This window comes from Nicotiana tabacum, chromosome 8 (genome assembly GCF_000715075.1).
Source record: "Nicotiana tabacum cultivar K326 chromosome 8, ASM71507v2, whole genome shotgun sequence".
NCBI classification, from domain to species: Eukaryota; Viridiplantae; Streptophyta; class Magnoliopsida; order Solanales; family Solanaceae; genus Nicotiana; species Nicotiana tabacum.
In genome coordinates this window covers 199,258,331-199,282,177 of record NC_134087.1, presented here as the reverse complement: position 1 = coordinate 199,282,177, position 23,847 = coordinate 199,258,331, and the positions used below count along the sequence as shown (strand labels likewise).

General features: G+C 33.6%; 1 protein-coding gene and 1 long non-coding RNA gene across 2 annotated transcripts; one reads left to right on the top strand and one right to left on the bottom strand.

Moving 5' to 3' along the window:
* Window positions 1–8,173: 8,173 nt before the first annotated feature.
* Window positions 8,174–18,012, bottom strand: LOC107765101 (protein FIP1). The gene is made up of 14 exons (XM_016583707.2): window positions 17,855–18,012; window positions 16,182–16,273; window positions 15,990–16,094; window positions 15,792–15,841; window positions 14,807–14,873; window positions 14,140–14,212; window positions 12,794–12,849; window positions 12,427–12,523; window positions 11,421–11,505; window positions 11,034–11,096; window positions 10,450–10,509; window positions 10,092–10,184; window positions 8,585–8,647; window positions 8,174–8,484 (listed from the first exon to the last, which is right to left on the bottom strand). Exons 1-14 carry the CDS (start codon window positions 17,908–17,910, stop codon window positions 8,398–8,400), a joined length of 1,047 nt encoding a protein of 348 aa, XP_016439193.1. The 5' UTR covers window positions 17,911–18,012; the 3' UTR covers window positions 8,174–8,397.
* Window positions 18,013–20,841: 2,829 nt separating this feature from the next.
* On the top strand, window positions 20,842–21,236 carry LOC142162608 (uncharacterized). Its single transcript, XR_012693835.1, has 3 exons — window positions 20,842–20,896; window positions 20,984–21,115; window positions 21,204–21,236. It is a non-coding gene; the product is annotated as an uncharacterized LOC142162608 (long non-coding RNA).
* The last annotated feature ends 2,611 nt before the right edge of the window (window positions 21,237–23,847 follow it).

The window sequence follows — 23,847 nt, the reverse complement described above, 5'->3', positions numbered from 1 at the left end:
AATAGAATTTTGAAAGGAAAAGAAATTGAGCGCATATGTAAAACTACATTATTTACCCAAAGGACAAAGTAACTACAAAATTAAATAAAACAAGAAACAAAAACAAATGGAAAATAGGTATAATATGATAATTGGACAATTTTATTCAAGGAGGAGGTCTATCCAAAATCAAGCCTGCATGGTTTTTCATACTTAGCAAGGTAATAAGTAACTTGAAGAACATCTATCTACAAACCAATTTCTTAATTGAACTGAAAATGCATAGAAAATACAACACTGAAACTGGGAAAACCCAAATGTTACAAGTGTATTTACATTCTTAAGATGCCCTGATTTTATATGCCTGAAAGAATAATTATAGACAGCAGATCGGTGCAAGACAGAGCCTAAAACTGCTTACAATATTAAGCCAACCTCCATGTAAACCTATTTGTATCTGGGTTCATAGGGTGATACAAAATAAAGCTAAGTATCTTCTCTATTCTTTTATGCCAGTTAGGTTGGGAATTGCAGCAGCATCGCCTCGCAGATCACATAAGGAGAACGACCTCCATGTACTGAACTTCTGTTCCAGGATAATAACGAGCAAGTGGATGCTTCCAAAAGAGCATAATAACGAGGTCGTTTGGTACAATGGTGGGATATTCCAGGATATTCTATGGATATGGAATATCACATGTAAAAATTATCTCGAAAATAACTAATATCTCAAACCAAAAATGGGATAAAATTAATCTCAAACTTTATCCCGAGTTTATTATTCTTATCCATATACCAAACGACCCCTTAATGGCTAGTTATATTAAAAGATTTTTTTTTATACTTTTCTCATTTAGTTCAAGTTATTTCTGTATCTTTTAATTGTCTTGAACAACCTATACGGATTCCCTTCAAATAAGTGAGAATTTGAGATGAGACTAAGTATTAATTAGCTACTCTATAATTTAGTAATAATAGTGTATATAAAAGCACATATTATATATTTATTGAATTCATGTAAACATCATTTTAATTTGTTTCTTACAATTTTGATACACAAAGAAAATCTATTATGTTTGATAGTATATGCTTGGAATTTCGAATAGAGGGGACAAAACCAAACATTAGTTCCCTAAGGAAAATTCTTTATACTTTAGGTTATTTATATAAAACTCTAATTCAAAAGGAAATTCTATTTGCTTAGGTATATTCTAGGAACTCGGAATAAAGTGGATAAAACTAAGTATATTCCTTTGAGTAACAAGTGAGAAATCTTTTTTGTACTAAGTATATTCTAAGATCGACATTTTAGTTTATACTTTCATATCCAACACAAAGTGAAGTACAAACACTTAAATTTTTTACTGTTAATTAAAATTATGAGTTTAAAATTTAGTATATTTATAAATTTAATACTATGTTCATAACGAAAAGATTGAGTTTAATTGAACCCTCTAATTATATGTTAATTTCGCTACCTGAGTGATATGTGTACGAAAGTGGACACGTAGGCTGACAACAATTGATTGGAAAAACACTTTATTAAATTTGACACCAAATTAATAAAATACATATCATATTTCTCTTACATAAGCTCTTCTTACTTAATTCTGATTTCTGACTAATTAACATCATATTTTGTGATTGTGACTAGTACTTTTTATAGTTAAATTATTTTGCTTTGATGAGATTTTGCCAAGAAAGAGGGATGGTAGGGCACTGGATCCCACTCACCTTTAGGAGATCACTGTCAGTAGATATAGTCTATATTTGGTCTATTAGGTGTCTTCTTGTCTCTTCTCAGATTGAACACGAAGGAAAAAGAAAATAATTAATTTCGGGATTAAATTTAAAAATGAATTTATTTTATATTTTGTTGGAATAAAATTATGGTATAATTAATTTCGGAATTAGTTATTCCGGGATTGTAATAATTTTTTATCCCCATAAGAAGAATGGATAATTAATTTCGGTAGAATAACTTGTTTTCCAACCAAATGGCTCTTAATTTTCAGATAAAATTAGGATGATGTTTACTTGATTTCTGCACGTATTGCATGAAAAGTTTTATTTTGTGTCTCATACAACTGACTCTAGTTGTATGAGACTCTTTTTTGTCTCACAAATTTGTGGACCCTAATCTTACACTTCTGGGTCTATAAAAATCTGCGCCCACAAAATTATGAGACCAAAAAGTTGTCTCATACAACTAGTATAAGTTGTATAAGACACAAAATAAAATTTTGCTATTGCAGTACATAGGGCAGATTCATTCTTCAGGTGAATAAAGACGTTTATGATAATTTTATACATGCTTAATTGTGAATGATTTGATGTTGCCATATTGAGCTTTTTGGTTGCATTTGAAGAATAAAATAATAATCCACTATAGTGAGTCACTGGCCCTCTTTTGACGTAATTTTGAAATTTTCCTGCTTTTCTTTTAGGTTAATTTTGTATTAAGTTTGTGTTTTCTACTGAATTTATACTATACGGAGTATTAAAAAGAGAGTAATGAAGCATGAGGTTAAGTCAAGTGGTAAGCTAAAAAAAAATCACTTAGTAATTTTAAGACAACATTAAAAATTTGAATTATAAATGGAAACATAATTAATGGAAGTAATAGTTCAATAAGAATTATTTTTTAATTATGATACAAATCTCTATTAGTGGTATAATTTAGTTAACATTTTTTTGTATAATTATGGTAGGGACGAATTTTAATTAATTGATTAAGCTTTGTAACTGACCTTATTTTGGTACAATATACATTATTGTAGGTATCTTTAATTAAAATTTTATGTATAATTCAGTTATGATAGGTATCCTTTTCTGAGAAAGAATCAATTAAATTTTTGTTTTGTATCTTACACATCAATTTTAAGTTGAAATAATAATTCTTTATTTAGTGCAAGCTTTGTATCTTAATCTTATTTGGGTGCAATATACATTACTATAGGTATCTTTAATTAAAATTTTGTGTATAATTCAGTTATGGTAGATATCCTTTTTTAAGAAAAAATCAATTAAGTTTTATTTTTGTATCTTACACATTAATTTTAAGTTGAAATAATATTTTTTTATTTAGTACAAGCTTTGTATTTTGTGAACAATATATATTACTATAGGTATCTTTAATTAAGTTTTGTGTATAATTCAGTTATGGTAGCAAAAATAATTAAATAGTTATATATATATTAATGTTGACAATTCGGATAAATAAATATTTCTTAAAATAATAGTGAAAATGTTGTTGCAACAATTAGAGTTTTTACTATTAATATTTGAATTGAGTATTGCTAGGTTAAGTTTGAAAGTATAAGATGATTTTCGAAAATGTGGTCCAATGGATAAAATAGAAGAATAAGATATATTTGAATTTGAGATGAGACTTTTTTTTAATATGATAAGAAAAATCATATTTAAGAATATGAGCAATAGGTTAAAGTTACTATTGAAATAATTTTTATTTATTATTTGTATTATATTAAAATGAATGTGATAAAAGTGGATATTAAATTCAAGTAAACTAATAAAAAGCACATGACAATGTTAATAATATTAAGTATTGAATATACAATAGCAAAATAAGAAACAAACAGAGAAAAAATCAAAATTTCTATCATAAAGAACAAAGAAGGATAAAGCTTATTTAAATTTGATATAAAAAAAAATTTTAGTACGATAAAAAAAGGTCATGTGGATAAGGCCACATAACTGAAGTTTAATAGATTAAAAAAATAAAAAAATCAAAATATTAATAAATTAGAGATAATGCGAGGTTATTTATACTAAGAATTAGTTTAAAAAATAAAATAAAGTAAATATATAATGCTTAAAAATATTATTAATGAATTTAAACTATTTAATAATTTTGAGTATTAATTTTAAATAAAATAAATATTTTTTTCAATATTAAAAAATCATACATCGATTTATATAATAATATTAAAGGATATAAATAGATTATGATATTAAATAAAGAGGCATGTTAATGAAAGCCACATAAGAAAATAAAATACTATATATTAGGTAACTTAATAGCAATAATCAAAAATGGGAAAGGCGATTTGAACTTGAGATTTAGATTAAAATTATGGTGAAAACGCTCAAACTATGGATAGGACTATAAAATTAAAGTTTTACTAGATAAAAAACTAAAAATTAGATAACAAATTAAAACTAAGGAAATACAAAATAAATATCTCATATGGGTAACTTTATGAACGAAAATTAAAGTCTAATTTGTATCCTAACTTTAAAACAGAAAGAAAATTTAATTACACGTGATACAAAAAATAATTATAAGAAAATTCAATAGATTTAAAATATAATAATAAAAAACGTATCTATTAATATTTTAAACTAATTCAAAGCTATAACTTAAAATAAAATGTGATATTATATATTTTGTTTATTGGTAAATATTAATGTAAAAAACTAATTAAAAATTCATAGTAGGAAGAGGATGTATAAAGAGGAAAATAGAGATAGTGTGAGAATATTTATACTTGGAATTAATTAAGTATAAGTATATTAAATAATTAAATAATACTCAAATATATTATTGAAAGATTTAAATGAAAAAAGAGTTCCAAGTAAGAGGATAAAAGTACAAAAATAAATTAAATTTTAGGAATAAAAAAAATTTGTATTTATATATGTTTATCAAAAGGGTAATAAGCAAGATATCAAGTCAATTAGTAAGCTAATAAAAGATCACATGAATATAACATTATTAAGTAATAGATAATGTAATAACTATAAGCAAAGATTAAAGAGAGAGTTGTTTTGGGTGAAAATGTAGAAGGATAAAACTTATTCGAATTTGTGGTGAAACATAAAAAGGTAGTAAGAATTTTGTTAAATAATATGCTCAAACAAGACATATCACAAACGTGATATGTTTAGTATTATTTAATATTGACCACAAAATAAAATACAAGTACTAAATTAAGGAGTTGCATTGTTACAAATATAAAATAAAAATATAAATAAAAAGAAACATGTTATCTGGAAGTTTTAAATTTTAAGGTAATTCCAATAACTCAAATTATAATTTGTTATTTGTGTTCGCGCATCGCACGGGTACTAATAATAGTAATAACTTAAAAGTAAAAAACATGATACACGTTCCCCAATTAAGAATGTCAGTATGGTTCATATATTTCAATTAAAAATTTCAACTTTCATATTTTAATAACTATTACCATGCTTCAGTTCCAAATAGAGTCAGCTATACAAATCCTCGCTTCTTGATTTCGACTTTCATGCCTTACTTTGTTAAATCTTTTCTTAGGTATTTGGGGGATAGTCAAAGAAAAATCCACTAAAATGATTACGTTGAACAAGAGAAATTCACAACAATATAAAAGATGGAGATAATATACATTTGAACCAGAGCAATAGAATGGGTTGAGACTCGTATTATGTGAAAAAAATGTAAACATCCAACCAAAAACTTTACACTACTATAAAACCCTTTGAAATCCTATATACTGATAATGGCATTTTATATCTCTAACATAAAGGTCGCGATCGGTCATTGACCCGCCCATTTATTGAAGGAATTTTTACCTCCTATAGTAAAGGTTGATTTCTTATTTATTTTAAATAAATATCCTTTTAAAAAATTATATTTCATAGCTACCTTTTGATTTTTATAACCAAATATCTATTTATGGTCGCCTCCTACTCTTAAGCCATAAAATATGCCTTGTATTATTTTTTTTCTCATTCTTTCATATTTTCTCCCCTCTTTCTCTCTCAACTCCAGTCTTTCTCCACGAATACAACCACAATTCTTCCAAATACAGATCAAAACGGGCAGCTTTGACTCTCAATCTGAAATTTATATTACCAAGTCTCCCTTACACAGAACGAAAGAGCCAACACTTCTTTCCCCAGTAGTCCAAATTTAGAGCAGCTCTAGTACTATTCATGAGAGAAGAAAATCTCTAAGTTGGGATCTAAAGCTTAAACCCTAAGTTAGTCGCCATGGCAGCTATGGTGTCCACCGTACAAATAGAATCAAACCAATGGGACGGAGTGATGGAACTGACCAATCCCTTCTGTCTAAGCCTTCTTATTTTAATTTGATTTTATACTATATTACCATGAAAATTGGAAGAAATGAATGGTTTGGTGGCTATTGATGAAATATGATAGGAACACGGGACTCCTTTGGGGCCGAGCAACTTGAAGATTCTGTTAATATATTTTCAATGTATTTCAATATATCTCGTTGTATTTCCATGTATTTCATTATATTCACTGTCTCGTTGTATTCCAGGAATGTATTCATATATTTTTTTAATTAACATAATTTATCTATTCAGATGTATATATGTATTCAAATTGCTCTGTTTTGTTATATTTATCGGTTGGGAAAAATATTCAGCATATTTTTTCTGTAAATTGCTATGTTTTTGGGGTGTTTTTCGATTGAGAATCATTTTTATAATTGCAAATACAAATTTTGTGTGTTATAACTGAGTTTGTTGAGTTATATTAGGAGTCTATTATGTTAATTGATTCACTTTCCGTTTAAAAACATCTGAATAGACCATGAATTGCGCTATTTACACTACTGTATTCACAAATACATAGCATGAATACAGTCGAATACAATAATCTGTCTAGTTGTAATCCTCTGTTTCACGCCGTGAATACAAAAATCTGTCTAGCTGTAATCCTCTGTTTCACGCCTAGAAATGCTACTGTATTCATGAATACAATAGCTTAAATACATCGAATACACTCTAAAAAACCTGGAAAAACATAGTTATAGGAAGTAATATAGTAAATGGTAGCTACAACTAGCTAATAACCACTAAAACATAGTGGTTTCTGAAAGTTTCTCTTTATTGAACTCCGCGCATCTTGACCCAACCCATTTCAGCCCATCAAAAGTTGGGTTGATTTTTAGGTGAAAATAGCATAGGCTGGACAGTTTTCGGACTGGTAATTGAAAAATAGTCAGCGCTTGCAAAGTCATTGAAAAATAGTCGTTGTTTTGTTGCAACATGGAAAGGTCCCACATAATATACTGGAGATTGGAGCACGTGTATGAACTTCCAGCATATTATGCTGGAACTCCAGCACAAGGAAAGTTCCAGCATAATATATTGAAGATTGGAGCACCTGTGTATGAACTTCCAGTATATTATGCTGGAGGTTCACATGTAAAAAATTCAAACTCCAGTATATTATGCTAGAATATTTTCCGAATTTTGAACAATGTTTTCGTTCAGATTTATCTTTACATGAAAAGTGACTTTTGAAACTGTGACTATTTTTCAATTACCACTTGTAAATCTGGCTATTTTTAAATTTCACCCGATTTTTAGCCCAAATTGATCCATGAGTAACTTTGCTAAAATAACTTAAAAATAATTTATTTTTTTGTTTGATATGTTATATATGACCATAACAAAAGAAAAAAAAATCTTATTTGATAATTAAGCAATTTATTAGAAAACAACACATATTAATCAAAATTTTGGTAGAAGATGGGGGAGTTGAGCTATGACCCAAATTTTAGCCCAACTTGACCCAATCCATCTCAACCCAAGTTATTTTTGGGCGGGTCAATGACCGCACATTTATTGACTCAATTCTTTTTGACCCGCCCAAAATCAGCCTAACCCGCCTATTTGACACCCCTATTCTAACAGTATCCTTCTTGTGATTGTTAGACTCAGGAGACCAGCATTCTTACTCATGTACCAACTGCCATGCCTTCACAGTTCGCACTATCCACATCAGTTGAATTCTTACAAATGCTATTTTAATTGATGTGACCTTTTGCATAGGAGATAAGTAAAAAATAACATAGGAGATCCGTAAATAAAACACGAGAACTTGGTCGAGTCACTTTCTTCTGTTCAAATTGTAAACGGGCATAGAAGATCATTTCCTCCTTCCAATGTCACCCCATGTTGGGCACATTGACATTGCAAAAGGAGCCTTCAAAGTTTAGGCTATAGCAGTAATGTACAACGCCAACAACAACAACCAACAACCAAGTAAAATCTCACAAGTGGGATCTGGAGAGGGTACAGTGTACGCAGACATTACCCCTAACCCAGAGGATTTGAGAGGCTGTTTCCGAAAGACCCTCGGCTCAGCGAAAGTAATTTGTTCGGAGCAGACATTTCTTCCGAATGCAAATGATATAGGAACAAAGAAACGGGAGAAATAATAGTGGATAAACTATACACGCTGGAATTTTGAAAGTTGCTACATTAAGCAAACTAATGTTGAGAGCATTGGCTAAGATGGCTTAGTCTGTACATGTGCAGATAGGACCATGAGGTCATCCAAGAACGACGGTACATAGTCATCTTCTGTAGATACCCTTCTCTTCATAGTGTAGCAAAAGATCTTAACTGTTAGAAAAGTAGCCACTTGCTAGCACTATTCACGCGTTTGAGTTTTCAGTGTGGTTAGTTTTTTCTGCAGTTCCAAGTTTGACATCTTTTCCATCTCCAAAGCACGTTCAAGCTTTTATCCAACCACGAAAAACATTTGGTGTATTACTTTAGAGAAGAGGAAAAGGAAACAACAATATTATAGCAATGTACCACAAATGATGAAGTACTACCTTAGCTGCTCGGCTGCTCCATTCTCCCAGAATAGCTCTAAGTCTCTCATTTTCTTCTACATACTGTTACACACACACACACGCAGGTAGAGAGAGAGAGAGAGAGAGAGAGAGATTGTCATGTGAACTACTTGGAAAAAGAAAGAAAAAACGCAACATCAAGCGACAGCCCAAAGACTGTACAAGACAGACAATGAAGATACTCAGATAGAATAACCCTAGTTGTTAGTAATTACTAACAACGGCTGTTATACCAGCGTATATGGTTCTTTAGGAATTGCCAACCATACAAAGTTGCACTTAGCTAAGCACTAGAAATGCCTTCTGTATTCAGTAAAAGAACCCGTAGATGGAAATACGTGTCTGGACTTCATTTTATAATATCTTTCATACCATTAAATAATGTTAGGCAAACTGGTAAACTTATTTCCTATCACAGAGATGCATCTACTCCCAGGAGTGAGAGGATAAACAATTACCTCCCTCAATGAAAAAGTGGGATGAGAAATAATTTAATTATTAATCTCAGAATCTCAGAAAGAGTTGAATTGACTCGACATAGCAATAATGTAAATGTAAGAATTACATTTTGACATGGACATGTAAATGGATGATCTGTGTTTGGACTATCATTATTTGCCTTTCACTAGATCTCACAGTTACATGCTACATACAGTAGTAATGTGACTTTGCTGTTTATGTTGGACATCCGAATTCTAGAGATTAAGAATGTATTTAGATAGCCGAAGCCAAACTATCCTGACATTTTCAGGAGATTCATTTTCCAGACAGATTGTCACACAAATAAAATAATACTTACATCTAATCGTGTCCCAAGGTGGCGAAGACATTTTCTCGTAATTCTTTATACTTGAAGAAATGAACAATAAAGGAAGACAATCCATCAAAATAAAAAATTTGCGCTCCTCAAATTTAGGTGAAACAAGGGAAACCACACCGTGGAAAAAATCGATGCATAAATTCATAATATTTCTTTGTCAAAAACAGGAGCTTTCAATTATCCTAAATATAAGTGAGTCATACAACTAAAATTAAATGGTACGTTTAGGATAACTATTAGGGTTAGCTTGAACGAGAAAAAAGCAGTCAATATATAAGCTTTATGTAATTGGAGCACATTTGACAAATTAGATATTACTAACTACGACCGTTAGCAACCAATAAATTAATTAACACCGTAAACAAAGGGACCCAAGAAATCAGTCTGATCAATGTGCTAATTTCTTTCAAAGGGGTCCAATTTTATTAGGCCAATAATGATTACATCAAAAGCTAATACTAAAATGTTATTTTATAATAAATTTATTCTTAATAGCAAATAAGTCCAATTGCTTAATGAAAAGTACAAAATATGCAAGCAAGACAGAATCAACACAGGAGACCGTCCCTAGAAGAAAATTAAACCCAGCTGTAATTACACCAAATATCTTACTTGTTTTCATAACCCAAAAATGCTACTTGACTTTTAAAGCATTTTAAAACACACCTGATTATTTGCATGGCGAATACGTTGAATCTCAGCATCCTTCTCCTCTATTATAGATCGAGCAAGCCTCAGCTCAGATTGCAATTGATTCATCTGAAACACACAAGTATTTAGAAGAAGAGAGAAAGGGATAAAACAAGAAGAGCTAATTTTCCAGTTTGAAAGCAAGACTCTTGTGAGAAAAGAAATTACAATCTTAATACCAATGACTTCCACTAGAAAACAATAAGGGAATGAGAGAGGAGAATCTCACTCAAAAAGAAGCCACAAAACAGACATGCAATTGCACGTATACTAGTCAGAACCATAGGTCAGCTGGAAATGAAAAAAGGACAAAAAGACACAAGCTACATAATACCTCAGCTTTAAGTGTGCGTAACTCTTGATCTCGAGTTGCCAATAAGTGAGCAAGATCAACCTGGCAGAACCAAGAAGACTCGTCAACATCATCATTTTGAAATCTTAGTACCAAATCCAAGTGATTAATGACTAATCAACATGGCTGATTCCATTATCAGCAGTCCATAATATCCAAATTATTAATTTTTTTTTTTTGGAAAGAAAAATCCTTGAGAGAATCATAAAAGATGAAAGTGCTGGTGTATTCAATATTGTTCTCACCATCTACTTTTGGAGTTTTTTCCTTTTCAGTTGCTAACAAATACTACTTGCTCAGTTAGTCAAAAGTCATTTGCATGAGCGATCAAATTAATAGAATCAGGGCCAACCTTTTGGATGCCCCGACTAATAGCTGGATGATAATCTTAAAAGGACAGTACTTCAAATGAGATCTTATAAGTTCATGTTTTCAAGTTCTCTTTTCCCCTCAATTTATTCTTATAGCTTAAATATAATTAACTCGACATGCAGCCAACAAGTAATTCTATTTCTTTTCTAGAGAATACAGAAACAGCAACACAATTTTGACAAGGACAAACATACCTGAGGTGCACTGCCATCATTAGATCTTTCGTATTTGCTTAAGGTTTCTTGCAGTCTAAGAATCTAGAAGAAAAAGGATTAATTAACTCAGAGAAAAGAAAGAAAAAGTTCCAGAAGGAACAATCGGGATTAAAATCCATTTGGTCATAAGGGATATATACGTCCTGAAGAGACAATACCTATAAATGTCTACAGCACTTCCCTTTCCAAGAAAAAACAGGAGATTCTTAACTTATAGTGGGAAATATCTTCTATGGGCTATTAACTGCCTGATTCACCAATTAGAAAAATTGGACCAGCCCAAAGTCCAGTTTCTACTCCCTCCCCAACCACCAGAAAGCTTGGGAAGCACGTTGCCAGCAACATAGGTTTTTAATAACCACATACCTCCTCACTCAAAAAGTGTATATTTTCTTGCTGATATTGCAACAATGCCATCTGCTGATCTGATAGTCGACCACCATCCTGGTACCTGCAGAACAAAAGCTCTTAGCAAAATTATCATTTGTATCATCAAGAACAAGCAGTGAAGCAACTGTCAAGCTCTTTCTTCCATCTCTTCCAGAAGTCCCCAATCCAAGGGCCATAAAGATAATGTCACACTGACATGATAAAAGCACAAATACATAGTGATCGGTCTGAAAACATACATAAAAAGATATTTGAGATTTATTATTTTAGCATCAGTTATTCCTCCAAAGGCCTCCCACTTCTCCAACTACCAAATGCTTGACCATATCAGAAATCAAAATAGATATCATGTAGCAAAAGCACTTATCAGTACTAACTATATCTCAACATTCATGAACTCAAACAAAGATGACAATTTTGTCAATCCCAATTTGTTTGACCCAACTCATTTTTGGTCATCCCAATTCATTTTACCTTCTTTTTTTTTTTTTTTAATGCAACGTTTCCCATCATCCATATTTACACGTGACATAAAATAAGCACCTCATTATATTCTTTTAGCTTTGATATTACATTGTTTCAACAAAACTTCCCATTTTCCCAGATTCCAGGCAGTAGTTTCGACACCTCTCTAATGCAATCAACAAGACCTAATAAAGCTTTTAGAGTTATCTATATAAGGAGTGAAAGAGTAATTTGACTTGCCAAACACATTGCACTATTTGTCTCCTAGTCAAGTAGAGTAGAGCGTATTTTTTATCTAATCACAGACTCAAAGAGAAGCGTGCTGAAGTTAGCTTTAGCTTTTTATAGAAGTGGCTACAAATGCTTGAAGAAACAGAAGCACATGCATGGCACCTTGTTTTAAATAGAATCATGAAAGAGCCCTCCATAATCTGATACAAATTTAGGGTAAAGTACCAGTGAACAAATTAATGGACAAAATGTTTCTCCATAATCAAAATGTAAACATGTGAGGTACCTCAAACCTTCCAGAGAACTTGATGGTTGAAGTGGAGAATAAAGTGACTTTAAAACATCGGGCTGGGAATCTAATGAATTGTACTGGTGAACACAACCTGCAGACAGTAGAAGGTTTAATTGACTTTATTTCTCATCTAATACATCCTGACAATATAGAGCAGGTTGGAATTTCTAATAGGTGATTTCAAAGCCAGAAAACAATTTTCAGTTCTCAAATATGAAGAGGATTTAACTTTTAGCTATCATCTCCCTTTCATGCAATTCTGCAGGAGTCTTTTCTAGACAGTCAAGGGATTTGAAAACAATAAAATTTTACCGAAGAAATCGACTCTTGTTAAAGGCATCCATTAAAGGAATTTACTCACCAATATAGACTGTGATGAAAGAACCAGCACATACTACTTCAGTCAGCATGATGATCCTGAAAAATGAAGGAATAAAGCTATAGAAAACAGTACAAAGAATAAACATATAAACTTCAGTACCACTCTATAGCTCATGCAACCTCCAACTCTGCATGAATGCAACCAAACATATATCCATGAGGTCCTAACAAAAATTAAAAGCCTAGAAGCGGCCCTCGGATCGGACCTGAGCCAGTGAAACCTTCAAGTTCTTTGTTCCGACTTCCGCCACCCGTGAATGATGATTTTAGATGAATTGTTCTTAGGGAACTAGAAGTTGATAGGCCATATCCATGAAGTACATCCAATGCCCAAATATAAATGCCTATAAAATTCCACCCCCAAAAAAATGACAATTTTGGTCCTATTTTTTTTCACTATCGATATATCAAAAACCACCTTCATTGTTTTTTGTCCTTGAACTGGATCTCTCTAAACCAAAGCGACAATGGAAGCAGCTTAGGTGTTACCCTCTGCCTCATTACACTCGTCATCTGTGCGAGTCCGTAAAAATATCGAAATCGAATATCTTTCAATTACAAATTCACATTCATTTGCTTTCAGTCATTTTGAGGGGATTTCTCTAAACTAGAGCGAAAAAGGAAGCAGCTTAGATTTTACCGACTGCCTCATTATACTCTATATCTGTGAGAGTTTTCTGGAAAATATTTTAACTGAAAATGTCTTCAGGTTGTTAGTTAAAATGTTTCTTCTTATTTCAAAACAAAGCAAATTAAATAAGAAATAGGGAAAATCAGTTCCTTTACCTTTTTCATTTGGAACATAGCAGACAATACTTAAAGCTCCAACAACGTTCCATATAAGACCTTGAGAGTCTCACTTTCCTCGTCTATAACTTGTCTACGGATGGTAATAAAGTTATTATTCCCCTTCACAGTTCCGTATTTCAAAATGCTCTAGTTATCCAAAACGTGAAATCCTAAAGATTTCTATAAAATCTATCCTCAAAACCAACTATCTGACTTAATATGCTACCTTGCTTAAAAGTGTTACCATAACTAAGTTTTCTTTTGGGAGATAACAAAGTCTAACACTAAGTTGGTGCTAGTCTAGCATAACTTCGATTTAGCTTTTATGTTTTCATACAATGTAACTCTATCATAGCACTCCTTCGTAGAGGAATAACTCATACCAGCAGTATACATCAGAGAAATTATTACAAATTAAGAAGGAAAAAGTCGCCAGGGGCCATTTCAATACTGAAAGTTGTTGAATGAACATCTCTTTATGCAAGGAGCCGCATATAACTGAAAAAATAGATGCAGCCAGTTTCTTGGAATGTAAACCTGAGTAGTGTTGATATAGAGAGGATGCTAATACGTGGATCCCAAACCATGACAAGCAGCATCGCTGAGGTTCCTGTATTGAAGTGTTTCAAATGGATATCCATTTAAAAACCAACAGAAGAAAAATGATTTGAAATCTTTTGAACAATCACAAAAGCAACTTAGGAATTAAACTAGTAGTTCCTGTAAGTGTCAGATAACAGAAGAATCTGACACGAAATTAGAGCAGTAAAGCTTTTCTTTAAAAGGAAAAAGAAATTTAACATCTTTTCATGGACACATCTTGTGATCATGAAAATTATCTTTTAAGCTCAGAGTTTGTATTACTTCTCACTCATATTTACTCAGCCTCTCTTTTTCCCCTTTTCTGAGAGTGTAGTGGAGGGTTGAGAAGAATCCAAATTTTGCATAATTGAAATCAAGAACCGGATCCCCATATGCAAATTAAAAAATATCATACATACAAAATAATTGTAATTCTGCAAGAAAATAACAGAGATGCAATTCACCTATAGCAGATTAGTCAGCATGTAAAATTTACAGATGGATACCATAGCAAGATTTGTTTTGACCACAGATTTGCGCTAGTGATGATTATCACTAGTCAAGAAAAAAAGAGCATAAAGAAGAGACTGACGCATAAACTAGAGGACCAGGTAATGCATACCATACGCGATTGTAGCAAATGGTAGGCGAATAATATGCTTCAGTTTCTGGCTGAAAATATAGTACCCCTACAAAAAGTTCGGATTACTACAAACTTCAGAAATCATCGCTTGTCTGATGATTTTGATAATAAGAACACTGCAATGAAGATGAAAAATATCAATCTTGATAACTGAATATTGCAGTAAAATGTAATTCCCATCCAAGTAGTGCCACCAGAAGTCTCCCATTCACCGAAAGAAAGACGACTGGAACCCTGAGAATTTGTATATTGTAGTGCAGAGAAGTTGCCAACTTGGTTAACTGACTTTACCTTTCTTGTACCCCCAGGATAGATAAGAGAGAAAAAAATAAACCAAAGCCTGGAAATCCTCGAAGCAACTAATGGGTTAAGAAGCACATTTCATGATTTCCTTGATCCATTCTCAAGATCTAGGTACTTCTACAATGCACTACCTCATCTGCGAAACCTTTAGTCCCATACAGTTTGTATATCAGGTTCTTCTACTATACTGATCTGTTTCTCCAACTTACTGGTACCCACCACTTTGCAAACTCCGTGGAGTGCGAACTAGCTTAGACCAGACTATGAAAGCCACTTGAATAATATGAATGTTTTGGCATCATAACAGCATTTAATATGCAGAAGACCTCACAACTAGATGATTTTTGCCAAGATTAGATATAAAGAGATAATTTTTATTCCATGTTTTCTTTGTTGCACATGTCACAAGAGAGGGAGAGGAGAAGGGCGAGGTGTGGATAAAAGTTACTTCCAATCCAATGACGTAATATAATCATTTATAGCTGAGGAAGTTTGATATAATTCATTGCCCTTCCAGCATTGTTTTTAACTTTTTTAATAACCTTCATCTCAGGCTATATTGAAAGAATAATATTAATCACCAGTCCAACAACAAAACCTCAATCCCAAGCTAGTTGGGGTCAGCACATATTTTTATCAGAAATACAATAGAAATACTGACCTGTAACCGTATTTTCTTAACTTGATAGACCAGATATTGCTGAAAAATGCCTACAGATATCAAACACTTCTGTTTTAGGCATAGAACTATAGAAGGAAGTCAGCTGCTGGAACAATATAATGAAGCGCAGCAGATTTAAAACTTATGATTTGCTGAAAGCAAAGGAAAGAAGCCAGAGAATTTGACTTCATATCGAACCTGTGACAGCAAGGAGGGCAACATTACAACTGCAAAGAAGTGGGAACACTAATCCTTCTATAGGGTGAAATATCCATGTAGCTCCCACTGCCAAAATAGCAAAGCCTGACTAGAAATCATCATAATTAGTTCACCTAGAAGGTGGCCAAATTTGCATCTTTGTCAAGCCACAAAGAATTCATGAACTAATACTTGCCAATAAGAAACAGTAGAAAATACTCCCAATAAGGCTTGTAGGCTTCCTATGACCGGATAGAGGTGCTTCATGCAGTACGTCCACAAACCTACAGTTGAACAAGCAGCATAATCAGTTATTAGCAAGAGAAGCTGAAGTATTAGGTCAAAGCAGGAATAACTTATTGTTCAGCCTCAGCATTTAACTTGAATAGTCATATGATTCCCTAGAGACATCTATAGTTTGCTTAGACACTACATGTATATCATCCTAAGTTCTTCCTCCATTGTTTAAATCTTTCCAGCCTTTAGAGAAACTCTCACAGACTACAGCCTTCTAACTTACCGTTAAGGTGCTGACTCTAAAGATAGCGAGAGTAAAGTCAGTTCGAGAACTATAAGAAACTCAATCAATTTTTGGTAGGAGCTCATAGAAGAAATTCAATCAACTATACCTTAAACCCAAACTAATTGCGATTGATTATGTGAAACCCTTGTATCCATTATGTTTTATTCAGACTGTTGTCATCCCAAAACTGTTGCACATGCCTAATTCGCTACGCCCCGACGAATTTAGTATCGGAGGATTCAACGTAGTTACACTTTCGTAACATAACCGTCATTTTATTGCAACCCTCCTCCTTTTCTCAAAACTTGTTCTTTGTGAAGCTCACGTAAGGACCGAAGCTCATAAACAAAAGAAAAACACAAAAAAGTTGATCTTATAATAGTGATTTTCCACCCAACTTGCGCACTTCAACTATTCCACCGGATACCTGCTAATTCCCACCAGTACGGTACCAGATAACTCTACCCACCAAGGCTTGAGCGGATGAGAAAAAATCACTTAATATTATTGTAACTTTGTCCAAGAATTATAATAGCAACCTCGCAAACTAACATTCTTTATAACGGCGATGTTCAATAAACATGCACACACCCTTGATTAATCAACTAGGTAGAAACTATCCCCCATCAACACAAGTATTGAGTAACTTTGTTCATCAAGGCTTAAGTAGATTTGAGAAATTCATCTAGTCACATTTGCTAGGATTCCAACCTTGTTTCCCAAGGTTGTCACTCTAGCTCTTCAACTACTAGGAAATCCCTTGGGACCCTTGTAGACTATCATTTTTTCTGGTTTAACCATTCGGTACCCGGCATCCACTGGCTCAACTAATCCGGATTACGGACCCCCCCCCCCCCCAACCAAACCTCCCCACAACCAAATAGGACCATCTACCAGGAATTTCTCCATTCCAAGGCTCGAAGCCGAGACCTCTTGTTAAGGGTGGAGGAATTATATCCTACATTCCTCGGTGACTAAAGTCCTTGCAAAATCCTAACACCCTTTGACTCCCAAATTTAACGTCTGCTCCACCGAAGCACAGTCCCCCGTGATTCCAACAGAACTTAAATAAGTTCAAATCCCTAATTATGTAACAACGAATATGACAAAAAGAATGTACAAGTATTTACTGAATTGATCAGCTTCTTAGCTAGGAAAATGTGAGCTTAAAAATTATTTCACTTAGCATGTAATTAAAAAGAACCATTCCTATATTTCAAAATGAAAACTAGAAAACTGACGATTTCAATCAGCATAAATATATACAACAACAGTATTCGAATAACTACGAATTTTGGAAATATATGAATGGTGCGAATAGATTGGAGGATTTAGCTCTTACAGATTATTTTCGTCTGGCGATGCAGAGATTAAAGAAGACTGTATTTCCGTTGACATCTTCTTCTAAATCTTCTTTCCTTTCCAATATTTCCAGTTTAAAACCGTTTTACTTCGCTTCCTTCATATCTAATTCAGATTCTTCATTCCTTTAAAATTAAAACAAATTGAGAAAATGACAGAAAAGGTTCATAAGTTTAAAATAATTCCTTACATATAATTATGAGATTTTTAAAATTTGTAAAAACTGAGTACTTTTAAGAGCCCGTTTGGACATAATAAATTTTTCCAAAATATTTTCACTTTTTCCCGAAATTATTCATAAAATTTCTAATTTTCACTTGAAGATGCATTTTAGAAATTTTCGAAAATTTAAGAGCCCGTTTGGGCATAAGAAAGTTTTACTTTTTTCGAAATCAACGCTTGGTCATAAAATTTTCAATTTTCACTTGAAGATGCATTTTGAAATTTTTCGAAAATTTAATAAACTCCAAAAAGCTATTTTTAAAAATTTTCACTTAGATCACTCACAAAACTTCAAAAACAACCCAAAATATATTCATGTCCAAACACAACTCTAATTTTCAAATATCATTTTCACTTGAATTTTTTTTCACTTTTTTTTTGAAATTTTACAAATCTTATGTCCAAACGCCCTCTAAAAAACTCCAAAAAACTGTTTTTCAAAATTTTTCACTTGAATCACTCACAAAACTTCAAAAACAACCCAAAATTTTATTCATGTCCAAACATAACTCTAAATTTCAAATATCATTTTCACTTGAAAAAAAATTTCACCCTTTTTTGGAATTTTACAATTCTTATGTCCAAACGCCCACTAAGTCTCTATTAAAATTTAATAAACTATATTTAACATGGCACACTAGGTTGGATACGAGTAGGAATAAGGATATTTGGAAGAAAATAGGCGTGGCTCGTATGGAGGATAAGATGCGTGAAGCGAGACTTAGATGGTTCGGGCATATGAAAAGGCGAAGCCCCTATGCCTCAATGAGGAGATGTGAACGGCTGGCTCTGGCAGGTAGGAGAAGAGGTAGAAGGCAGTCTAAGAAGTATTAGGGAGAGGTGATCAGGCAGGACATGGCGCGACTTCAGCTTATCGAGCACATGGCCCTTGGCGGGAGGATATGAAGGTCGAATATCAGGGTAGAAGGGTAATAAGTCGTAGTGTGTTCTTTCTGATATGTTCCATGTTTATTAGGGTCAGATGACTAGTACATTGTCTTCAATTCTTAGAGTGCTTGTATTAGAATTTTTTTTAGTACTATCTTCCGCTTCGTTTTTCTAGTAATCTGTCATGCATGTTATTGCTTCTTGCTATTGCTTTTGATATTGTTATTGTTTAACCAAAAATCTGAGTCCTTGGTCAAAGCTAAAAAAGAAATTCGGGTTACTGATAATCATGAGACAAAAAATAAAATACTTTTGAGAACAATGGTAGAAGGTAAATAGATAAGTATTTCAATGAATTCTCAATAGTATTCTGTGTCCTTACAAATGATGATACTTCTTCCTTTTATAGATCATTCTAGGTAAAGGAATAAAGCCTCAGCTTTAATGATATAATCATGAGCAATAAATGACATTAAATAAGCCGTTATACAATCATTCCTATTAAATACCAACTTTATAACGTATCAGATGTTTAATAATGAATTTGGACTCCTTTCTGTCATCTGATCCTTGCTTTCAATGCCTTCTAATCCGTTGGTTGTAAATAATTTAAATTGGTACGAGACTTGTATCTATACGCCGTCTCGTGCCTATTAAATTCTTCTTCTCGTGGTTGTTTTCACCGTGCCTCTTAGTCAATTGCTGTTCTTTGACCATTCAACTAATCCACGTGTCATGTCACATCATCTTTAATATAAATTCAGTTTTTTTTCAATACAGATATTCCCCCCACTTTCCATTTTTTTATCAATTAAATAATTGGGGAGTGGATCTTCATGTAAAAAGAACTTTTGCTACAATTAATGCTCGTGACAGTACTAACGTCTCAGCAGTCTTTTCCATTTAATGTTCTGTCCATGTGTCATTTTATAATTGATTCTGCTATTCATACCCTTCTTCGAGACTTCTTCATTCTCACTATTTACGAAGTAATAGCTGCCTTTATTATAGGCTTTTCATCATTATACTTAAAAAGTTGACGGTTCCCATTTTACACATAACTTTGTCTTCCTTTGTCTTCTTCACAAATCTTCAGCACATACTTCCTTCTTAACAATGTCTTCTTCAAACCCTAACCGTAAAAAAGTTCCAATTCTAGATCAGTTCCCCAACGCCCCTGTTAGACACAGAAGAGGCGGAGGAAGTAGGCTTCGAACAGGGTTAGAATCTACGCGAGGCGGCTCCTCTGGTTCTTCTTCAAGGAGTTTTGTCCCAAAAGCCCCTTCTTCTAAAAGTAGGGAAATTCTTGATACTTCTCAAGAACCCTCAGTTGATGATATAGTTCCCGGCGATTTGTCTTTTGAAAGTGACAAAACGTCTCTTCAAAAACAAATTAAAAATTTAGAAAGAGCCGATACTTACCCAACATTAGTAACCGAGCTTACAATCCCCACCATAAGAAGAGATTGTAACTGGAAGGATAGTCTCCGAATGTCAATTCCTTCCCCAAATCAAAGAATTTCCTCTTTTAGAAATGGGTATTCTTCTGTTTACACTTACCCCTTCACTTTAGGTTTTAATCCTCCGATTGACCCAGTTATTCTCGATTTTTGTCGTTTCTTTACAATTTGTTTGGCCCAAATTGGTCCATTGGTGTAGAGAACAGTGGCTTGTTTGAGATATTTATCATCCAAGGCCAATGTCAATTTCACCTTTTCTCATCTCATTCATCTATACCATCCCAACTTAATACGCCATGGGGTTTTCACCTTAACTGCAAGGAGCAAAAAAGTTTTGGTAAACCCTGAGGATGATAAAGATCGTGGATGGTATATCCGTTACGTTGTTGTCCGTACAGTGGATTTGATTGGCGAAACAGATATTCCCTTTCCTGAGAAGTGGAATTTTGAACGTAAGTTTCCTCTTATTTACCGTACCTACTTTTGAGAATTTCAAAAGAATGTTGTTTTTAACCTCGTCCCTTCTTGGTTTTTTGTAGCAACCATGGGAGATGTGGAACCTATTCCCAACTTTCGTGGTTGGGTAGACTCACTTTTGAAGATTGCTACTAGGGAGCAGAGAACTTGGAAATCAATTTCTTCTTTACATGGCTGGAAAGTCAAAACACATGGTATCCCCCCTTTTTTAAAAAAAATTTTGTTTTACATGTTAAGCACTTTTTCCTCAACTTTAATCATGTATATCCATTCTTTAATCAGGATTTGGCATTAGAGGAATGACAGCTGAAGTAGATATGGCCATTCACATGTCTGCGGATGCTGCTCTAGATTTAGATAAGGCTTGAGCCTTGCTGCCTAAAAGAAAAGCTACAAAGGAAAGTTCTGAAGAAGAAGAAGAGGAGGGTACCTCCCTAATTACCAGGCCAAGGGCCAGGAGACGAATAATTATTGATAATGAAATTGAAAACACTCCTGCTCGTACCTCCGTCACCGAGCCTGTTTTGATTCAATCTGATGAGGATGCCGAACCAAGAGATAATAATGAGTCAATTCAGCACCTTTTTGACAGTGGTTTCGGGAGTGGCGAGCTCAGACCTGTTTTTGATGAAGCTCCTCTTTCCTCATTTGTTCCTATTTCCTCCATTCCTCTGCCAGCCGTAAGTGTTTCTTTACCAGCTTTAACAACTTTCGTTTGTTTGCCAATTTCTACCGCTCCTATATCTGTTCCCTTGGCTGCTTCGACCGCACCTGCTTCTGCTCCGGTGTTGGTTTCTACATCTTTTCCCTCCATTCCTTCCGCTGCTCCTCTTCCCTCTGTTCATCATATAGAGATAGGTTCTAGCAGCGGAAATATGACAATGAGAAGTGTTACTTTGGAGGTTCCTGCCAATCATAGCCTTCTGAGGAAGACCGGCAGAGCCGATGTTTGGCTCGAACCTCTAATTGGAGATATCGAGAAGAAGAAGATGGAGAGCCATAGCTGCTTAACTTTGATGAATGACGTAGTTCATTCTACTTTGAAGGTATTTCTACCAACAAGTTTTTTTTTTTTTAAATTATCTTCAATCTCTCATTTCCATGACTTACCTCTGTAGGATAACCTTATTGGCACAAAATTAATGAGAAGAATTTCCTTACTGGAAAGAAAAGCTCGTGAGTCTGAAAAGTCTGTCCACGAGGCTGAGGAAATAGCTAGGGGAGCCCAACTTGAAGCAACCAATTGGAAGGAGCAGTTCGAAAATGCTCAAGGGACCATAGAAGAGTTGCAAGAAGATAAAAATCTCCTAGAGCAGCAAAACCGTGGTTTAACTTCTGAACTGGCAACAGTCAAAACCTCTTCAAGCCAATTAAAAAGAGACAAAGAGCTTTTGGAATGCTCTTTGTCAGAACAATTATCCAGAGCTAGTGAAGAAGTTAGAGAGCTGAAGACACTTTTGGCTAAAAAGGAAGAATATGCAGGAGAGTTAGTGCAAAGCTTGACTCAAGCTCAGGCTGACTTACAGACTTCTTCTGACGAGATTCAAGCCTTGAAGAGTTCTCATGCTTCTCTTGAAGCTTCCCTTGATTCCCATTTAGCTGAAAATCAAATTTTAAAAAACGATCTTGCTATGTGGGAAAAGAAATATGGACTTCTAGAGGAAAATTTTAACATAGAAGTGAGTTGCGCTTTCCTGAATTCTCGTCGTGATGCTTTGACGGAAGCTGCTCAAGAGGGTTTTGACTTGCAGTCTGAACTGGCCAAAGTCATAGATACCATCGAGAAAAGCCAACAGTCTACTGATGCTCCTTCTCCTGCCTTTGAAGTTCCTGAAAATGTTATTATTCCAGCTTCAGAGGGTGAAACTTCTACAACCCAGTCTGTGGAAGTTGAAGCTTCCGTGACAACCCCCTCAATTGAATGATGGTTTTATCCCTTAGTTTTTTTAAAGGATTTTTTGGAGAAAGTCCCCAGTTATCATAATGGGGCACTTGTATAAACTTTTATTGACTAAGTTTCTACTTAGTCTTTTTAATTATATCAAAAGTTTTGTTAGTACTTCAATATGTTCTACTCTTGCCTTTTCCTTACTTATTTAGGACTTATAGAATAGTTTAGCATTTTTATCCTTTGAAAATGCTTTATGATTCTTCCCATGACTTATTGACATGAGGCTTATAAAAGAGGGCCCTTTTATTTTATCGACACTTAATGAAGAAGATGTCTCAACTTTATAATGGTGTTAAAATACGATGAAAGTAATAGGAAAACACACGTTTTGTATGAAACAACTTTGGCAAGTTTTCATTCATAAACTTTTAACAAGTGTTTGACTGTTACATGTATTACAATACATCTACAACTTTTCTCGTAACTGTTTTTCTTGTAACAGATTTGTAAATAACATAAAATAAACAAGGTTTTTTTTTCATAACCTGTTTCAGTACATAGTCATGACCCTATCTTTACATGTTAAGAAGGGTTTGAGAGGTGACTTTGTTTATGAGTTTGAGAGATGACTCTGTTGTTCTCATGAATGCTGAAGACTTCGTAACTTTTTCTCAACACTTGCTTCTTTGTGGCCGATTTTTGTTCGATACTCGTATCTGTTTCTTTGCACCTATCTGTGTATAATATGTAGTCCCCCAAGTGTTTGAGCGGTGAAGTATGAAGCCTCGAGCACTTGTTTATTTCTTTTACTTTGGCCCTTTTCCTGAAACAGAAAGATATACGGGACTCGACGGTGTGATTATAGATGAATACTGCCTAACTCGTGTGTATTTCCATCAGATTAATTGTAACCCTGGGCTAGGAATTTAAGAATACTCCATTTTGCCTTGCAGGTTGTGACTCATCATTTGGCACGAGTTAGGATATTTAGCCTAGCATCTAAAATCATTAGTAAAATATTAATAAACCAAGAGA

Coding starts and splice junctions, on each gene's coding strand:
- LOC107765101 (XM_016583707.2), bottom strand. CDS start 17,910: ATGTCAACGGAAATACAGTCTTCTTTAATCTCTGCATCGCCAGACGAA. Junction 10,510..11,033: donor ATGATGGCAGTGCACCTCAG/GTATGTTTGTCC, acceptor TGGTTCTGCCAG/GTTGATCTTGCTCACTTATT. Junction 10,185..10,449: donor TACGCACACTTAAAGCTGAG/GTATTATGTAGC, acceptor TGTGTGTTTCAG/ATGAATCAATTGCAATCTGA.